Source organism: Dromiciops gliroides, chromosome 4 (genome assembly GCF_019393635.1).
Source record: "Dromiciops gliroides isolate mDroGli1 chromosome 4, mDroGli1.pri, whole genome shotgun sequence".
NCBI lineage: Eukaryota > Metazoa > Chordata > Mammalia > Microbiotheria > Microbiotheriidae > Dromiciops > Dromiciops gliroides.
Window position 1 is genome coordinate 106,217,396 of NC_057864.1, and position 7,307 is coordinate 106,224,702.

At 41.7% G+C, this 7,307-nt stretch overlaps 1 protein-coding gene across 2 annotated transcripts; it reads left to right on the plus strand.

Annotated features, from left to right (window-relative positions):
- Positions 1–889: 889 nt before the first annotated feature.
- On the plus strand, positions 890–3,916 carry LOC122752538 (interleukin-20-like). Of its 2 annotated transcripts, XM_043999353.1 has the most exons (5): positions 890–1,085; positions 1,402–1,467; positions 1,583–1,735; positions 2,411–2,485; positions 3,839–3,916. In XM_043999353.1, exons 1-5 carry the CDS (start codon positions 927–929, stop codon positions 3,914–3,916), a joined length of 531 nt encoding a protein of 176 aa, XP_043855288.1. In that variant the 5' UTR covers positions 890–926. The 2 variants fall into 2 exon arrangements, with proteins under 2 accessions (XP_043855288.1, XP_043855287.1); XM_043999352.1 differs by lacking the exon at positions 2,411–2,485 and having other exon boundaries at positions 927–1,085.
- The last annotated feature ends 3,391 nt before the right edge of the window (positions 3,917–7,307 follow it).

The following is a 7,307-nucleotide window of genomic DNA, read 5'->3' on the forward strand; positions in this document are numbered from 1 at the left end:
GACTGGAATGCCCTCTACGAGGGCAGGAATGACATCTACTCTAAACAGTATTCCTCCCTTATCCTTAGCATGATACCCTGAACATAGCAGATACTGTTGCATTGTATTAAAAACAAACAAGCAAATAATGGACTCTTAGCTTCTCCCTCAGACTGCCTTTTATGAAGGCATTGGTTACAACGTGACAGAAAAACGTCTGGCAAGGGAGTGATTTAATGGGTATAGTTAGGTTCACAGCCTATTAGCTTTATCATCCCTTGGCTGTGAGTTTGGTTACATCACCAGTGAGTTTTTGTTTTCCCTTAGGCAGTGAAATGAAAGTATCATCCCCAAGAAACCGATGTCATCCCAGACAAATGCTTGAGGGAGTTAAGGCTTCTCATTGAAGTTGTTCCACCCCAGATGTCTTCCGGGGGTGTCTCCACAGCATCCATTGGCATTCCCCACTTCCCCGGCAAGTTCATAGGGCACCAGAACAGATAATTGGATTGGCATTCCAGAAAGGAAGGAAATATGCGTCATTTTCCCTAAACAAGTTTTGACATTTTCCCTGAAATGACATTCTACCTGTGTCTGCTGCTCCAGGCACTACCACTGCTCAGTAATGATGATGGGGCAGGGGTGGTGGGGAACATAAAGGTACCTGTGGCTTCACTGGATCCATTCAGACAGCCACCAAACAGCAAAAGAAGGTCTCTGATCGTCCCCATCCCCACTTCTCCATACGGAAAACCCTGGGTTTGCTCTAGTAAGTGATCTGTCAGGACCAGAGAGATCATTCAAAGATCTAAAGTGAATTGATATCAGTGAAAGCTTTCCAGGGATTTGATAGGAGAGAATTGATGAAATAAACTTTCCTTCTTTCTTTTTCTTTTTTTTGCAGCAAAATTCATCATTGAAGTCAACCCCAGATCCTTTGCCCCAAAATGAAAGGCTCTTCTTTCTCCCTGTGTCTTTTCTCAACTATATTTTCACTGCTTTTGTTACCCTCTTTGGGACTGAAAAGACTACAGTTGGGAAGCTGTATACTGTCCATGAATTTTCACGAAATTAGAAATGAATTTTTGGAGATTAAAGACTACGTGGTATGTGATGGGTTCGTATTTGTATTGGGGGTGGAGATCCCACTTTGTTGGTGTCTGAGTCTTTCCTGTGCTCTCCCTGCTAGTCACATACTCTCAGTGGATTCATCTCTTGGAGTATGGACACATTGAGATACAGCTTAGGGCTTGGGCATGTGGGGGTGGGAAGAAGTTCATTCTGATTTTGGGAAAGGACATCTTTGGTCTTGGTCCTGGGGAGGTGGGAGGTGGGAGAAGATGAAGGACTGAATGGGTTTGCCATTTGTGCCTCTAGGTGGTGCCATTAATACAACTTCTTCTCAATTTTCCTTCTATGTAGCAAGCTGAAGATAAAAATTTGGACACCAGAATCCTGAAGAGCTCAGAGGCTTTACAAGACACAAAGGTATGGGCCTGGCACAGAAGAGCTTTGGCTGGGAAAGTAGGGGTCAGGATTTCAGAAATTCCACAATCCTAAGCCATCCGACTGATCCTCCCATATCTTCATATTTTTTCTCCAGCCCACAGAGAGGTGTTGCTTCTTCCGTTATTTATTGAGATTCTACCTGGACAAAGTGTTCAAAAACTACCAGACGTCCAATCACCACATTCGCCGGAAGGTCAGCAGCATTGCCAACTCCTTTCTTGGAATCAAGAGGGAGCTTCGGATCTGTGTGAGTAACAGTCTCAGAATACCAGAATTCATCTTGGTATTTAGCATCAAGGAACTTGGGATCCCTTCTCCCTTCTCTACCAAAACCTCCATTTTGCAGATGGGAAAACAGAAGCAGCAAGTTCCAAGCCATGTGGTTAAGTTGCAGGGGAAGTCAAGGCAGTCATTCAGGTTTCCTGATTTCTAGGAATCCACTCGTACTTCTTCCCTAAGTGGCACGTAGCACCATACATGAATGCAGCCTAATATCCAAGCAGCTAATCAGCAGTTGCCTTGACTGCTTTGGTATCATAAATCACATGGCTGAGTCACAGGAAGTCTGAACAGGATTGGGCCATGCAGGGAGATCTGGCTAGGGGTGGGAGGAGAGGAGGAAAGGACCAATAGGGGATTGACAGGTGAGCTGAGCTCACTTTCTTCAGAAAAAGAAACTAAAGAGCCAGGTCTCTAGGTTGGCACTGCTCAAATTATTCATCCTCCTTCCCCACCCGGGTCATCCCCACCCCATGAGTTCTGGAGAGTCAGAAAGGAGAAATTCTATAAGGATTTGTCATGAGAAAGGAAGTACCTTTGTGGCTAGAGGTTGACAATGAAGGGGAAGCAAGAATGATTCTCATCTATCCCATTTCTGACAGCATTGTCTAATGAAATCTATCCCTGCTTGTATTCCTTTCAGCATGACCGCATGATGTGTTACTGTGGGGAGGAAGCAAAAGAGAAATACACCCTGATTCTGAATCACTTTGAGGAGGTAAAGGACATAGTTGGCATTGATGAGGCTGGGTTTCTTCCCTGGGCTAAGTTCATACCAAGGCTGACTGTTTCTACTGCTATAGAATCCTGAAGTCCTGGACCTGCTAAGGGCCTCCCGAAGTGATGTTACCTCTCCCCCCCTGCCTCTAAGCAAGGCCTTACCCATCTAAGCTGTGCAAGGGCTGAGCATCCCTTTGTCAAAGACCTCCCAGAGTCTATCACTTTCCTTGTTTACCAGTTGAAAAGAGGACAGGGCTACGACCATCAAAACCACCACAACCACATGGACAGCTCCCATTCCAGCTGCAGAAACTAGAGACTTAATCCTCCACTCCAACCCCCATCTCACAGCCTTGAGCCCATATTAAAAACAACCTGGAATGTTTTAGCTATTGAGATTGGACTGTTTTCAAAGCTTCCACAAGGAGGCTCAAAACAGAATGCATTGCTCACAGTTTCTCATTAGACATACCTTGGAGAAGTGGATGGTAGAAGAGGAGGAAGACAAGGAAGGCTGGTAGAGGAGTCAGAGGTTGCTTCTGTCCCATGTAGTTGCTGATGAAATGATGTAATGGCAAGGATGGTGGACTTGGAAATAGGACACATGGGTTCAGGTCCTCCATCTGATACCTACTAGCTCTGTGCTCTCATCTATAAAATAAGGGGATTAGATGAGATGAGCCCTCATGCCCCTTCCAGTTCTAAATCTAGGATCCTGTGACCTTTGGCAAGCCACATACCTCCGTACTGGCTGTGTGACTCTGGGAAAGTCACTTTATCTTTAATTGCTTCAGGCAGCTCTCTAAGAATATAAATTAGGGGAAGGAAATGAGCATTTATTAAGTGTCTTCTATGTCTGAAGTACTGAGTTAAACTTTGCAAATATTATCTCCTTTGAGCTTCATAATCCTGTGAGATAGATGCTAATATTTCCCCTTATTTTAAAGTTGAGGAAACTGAGGCAGAGATAGATCAAGGGACTTGCCAAGGATCACACAGATAGGATGTGTCTGAGGCTAGATTTGGACTTGGATCTTCCTGACTCCAGGTGGTGTGTGCTTGATCCACTGCATCATCTTAGCTTCCTATCCACATCTACTGAGAATTCTCCAATCAATCAGCAAACATTAAGCGCCTAATATAGGTCAGGTACTATGCTATATGCTATGGCTGTAAAGACAAGAATGAAATTATTCCTGTCCTCCAGGGGCTTATATTCTATTTCCATACCAATTCTATCACTAATGAAATCCCTTCCCTGTCCCCTCAAATTCAGTATTTGAAGTACTCTTGAAATGTTATTATTCATTGTCATTTGGTATTCACCCAAGACTTTTCTGGTTTCTTTTAGCTAGATGGTCAGAAGGCTGTGGTCAAGGCCCTGGGAGAGCTGGACATCCTCCTGAGATGGATAGAAAGGACTAAATAAGAAGAAAAAAATGATCTCCTTTGTGTTCATCCCTTCATGGGCACTCCAGCCTTCAATAGTTCAGAATGGCTCTTCCCTTCATCATGTAATGACCTGATTATTTATTCCCTTCCATATGGTTCATGATTATAGAGTAGTCCAATGCTCCAAGTCCTTTCAGTTGAGTACTGTGGTTTGATAGGATGCTTTTGTTGCCCCCTTTTCTTTATTGGAATGTATTTATTAATATTATATATTTATTGTTTCTATTTTAACTTTTTATGTATGTTATTTATTTTTTATTTTAATAATGTTGAGCCTCTCCCTATTTATGTCTATCAATTGAGATTTTTTTGTGTCTGTCATTAATTCCTCTTGAATTTGCCTTTATCTGAAGGCCTTTTGAGTCTAGAGGGGAAAAAAAAGTGTGATTATCAGACAGGTCACCTTACAACTCTAGTTATCAATTTTTTCATCTATGAAATTAGGGCTTGGACTAGATGATAGGGCCCTAGACTTCGTATCAGGAAGGCCTGGGTTCCAATCCTGCCTCAGCTTCTTGGAAGCTGTGTGATCCTGCACAAGTAACCCCAAGGTCTCAGGTAACTTCTCTGGGCCTAAGTTTACTCATCTACAAAATGGGGGAATTGGGCTTGATGACCTCTAAGGTGCATTCCAGCTCTAAACTTATGATACTATGACTCTATGGTCTTTAAGGTTTCCTTATCTGTAAAATTTGGACAATAATACAGTGCCAGGCAGCTAGGTGGCACAGTGAATAGAGCACTGGCCCTGGATTCAGGAGTACCTGAGTTCAAATCCGGCCTCAGATACTTAACACTTACTAGTTGTGTGACCCTGGGCAAGTCACTTAACCCCAGTTGCCTCACTAAAAAAACAAACAAACAAACAAACAAAAACCAAACAAACAAATAATACAGTGCCTACCTCACAGGGTTCTTTTGAGGATTATATGAGCTAAGATACAAGGCCCAATCATTATTTCCTTAAAAAGAATTTTCCTGATTTCTACAGTTGTTTTTACCTTTCTCTCCCTTGAATTTGTATTTATTTATATCCTGTATTTACTTGTCTGTGAATATGTTGTAACACTCCAATAGAATGTAAGCTCCATGAGGGTAAGGTTAATCCCCTTTTTGTATTTGTATCTCCAAAGCCTAGCACAGTACCTGGCACATGGTATGTACTTATTAAGTATCAATATTAAGCATTAGCATTAATAATAAATATTAATAAGTACTTATTACTTGATATATGTAAAAAGTCTTAGATGGTATGTAAATGTCAATTATTTACAATTTCTTCCTACTTGAATATTCCATATGATCGTCTGGTGAATGAATTCAAATTGATTCCCTGGGCAACTCAATTAACCTCTCTGGGCCTCAGTTTCCTCCTCTGTAAAGTGGGAGTGTGGAACTAGATGGCCTCTGAGGCCCCTTCCAGCTCTAAATATGCATACAATAAGGATTAACCAATTGTTGAAGAGTCTATGATACTTGATGCCTACTATTTACCCAAGGCTGTGCTAGGATTTCTTTATTTATTTTTTATTGAAATGAAGACATTCCCTTTTTGAAAAATGTTTTAATATTTTTTTTTATTATGAACTTAAATATCAACAAACACAAACAGTTCAATTTACACACAGATCAGAAAGATGGCTGTTTATGAACACTGAACTGTTATATAATTTAAAATATGTACATATATATTAAATTTAGCATAGTAATAACAAAATTGCCGTGTTTGTTTCTATCTCTTCCTAAAGTCCTTAATGTTTCCTTAAATAAACTTGACTCCCAACTCCACCACTATGTGATGTGGTATAAGCAGCTCCACCTCTCTGGGCCTCAGTTTCCTCATCTGTAAAACAAGAATAAAAACATGGGCACTTTCTGTCTTACAGGCCTATGGTAAGAATATTCCTTGTAAAGTGCTCTAGAAATATGAACTCTTATGGTATTTGATCTTGAGGGTAATAAGGAGCTAATGGAGCTTACTGAATGGAGGTGTGTGTGATGCGGTCAGATCTGGGCTTTAGGAAGATCAGACTGATAGGTGAGTAGACTATGGATTGGAGTGGGGAGAGACTTGAGGCAGAGAGACCCATCAACAGGCTATTGCCACAGTCTGGGCATGACATGATGAGGACCTGCACCAAGGTGCTTGCAATGTCAGAAGGTGTAGGGTATATGAGAGATATATGGGGGCATTATAAATATAGAAAGAATAGGACCTGACAATTAATTAGATATGGTGGAATGAGAGAGGAATAAAGGGTAATAATACCTAGGTTGTATGTCTGGGTGACTAGGAAGTTGGTAGTACCCTCAAACACTAAAAAAGAAGCTGGAAAGAGGGGAATATTTGGGGGAAAAGAGAGTTCAATCTGGACATGTAGATCTTAAGGTAGTTAATGGAGGACCTATTTTAAGGTGTGTGATAGTCAGTTGGAGATGTGAAAATAGGGGGGGAGAGAACAAAAAAAGAGAGTGGGGGAAGGAAGAGGAGGAGAGAAGGAGAGAGAGAGGTGGGGAGGGAGAGAGGGATGGGGGAGAGACAGAGATAGAGAGACAGACAGAGAGGGGTTAGGGCTAGGCAAATGGATTTGAGAATCATCTGCACAGAAGTGATCATTAAAATGATGAGAGTTAATGAGATTATGAAGTAAAACAGTATAGAGGAAGAAGGAAAGAAGATGCAGGAAGGTGAGCCTTGGGGGACTCCCACAGTTAGTGGACCTGCCATGGATGAGGATCCAGCAAAGGAGACTGAAAGGGATGCTCAGATAGGTGGGAAGAGAACCCATAGAAAGCAGCCATATGAAAACCTAGAGAGAAGGGAGGACTTGGCAGTGTCAAAGGCTGCAGAGAGGTAAAGAAGGATGAGGGTTGAGAAAAGGCCACCAGATTTGTCAATAAAAGGATCATTCTTTAACATTAAAGAGATTTATATCTTTATGGTTTTTCTCTATAACCACAAATCTTTCCATGCCCTTAGCCCTGACATTAGAAAATATAACTGAGGCAGCTAGGTGGCGCAGTAGATAAAGCACCAACCTTGGATTCAGGAGAACCTGAGTTCAAATCTGGCCTCAGACACTTGACATTTACTAGCTGTGTGACCCTGGAAAAGTCACTTAACCCTCATTGCCTGGCAAAAAAAAGAAAAGAAAAGAAAACATAATTATCCTGCATCGTGAAGAAATAGAACAGAAACATACTGTCAGGGTTTCACAACCAAGGTCAAGAGGACTGTGAAGTCTCTTGTTACCAGAACTACAGAATATTAGAATTTTAAGGAATCTTTGATGTCTTCAAGCCAAATGGCTCCTCTTTTTACATATTGGGAAATTGAAACCCATCTCTGCCTTCCCGAGGCTCTCTAC

Excerpts from the sequence above, each read along its gene's own strand:
- LOC122752538 (XM_043999353.1), top strand. The coding sequence starts at position 927 with ATGAAAGGCTCTTCTTTCTCCCTGTGTCTTTTCTCAACTATATTTTCA. Across the intron at positions 1,086-1,401 it reads TGGAGATTAAAGACTACGTG|CAAGCTGAAGATAAAAATTT; the intron begins GTATGTGATGGG and ends CCTTCTATGTAG. Across the intron at positions 2,486-3,838 it reads TTCTGAATCACTTTGAGGAG|CTAGATGGTCAGAAGGCTGT; the intron begins GTAAAGGACATA and ends GGTTTCTTTTAG.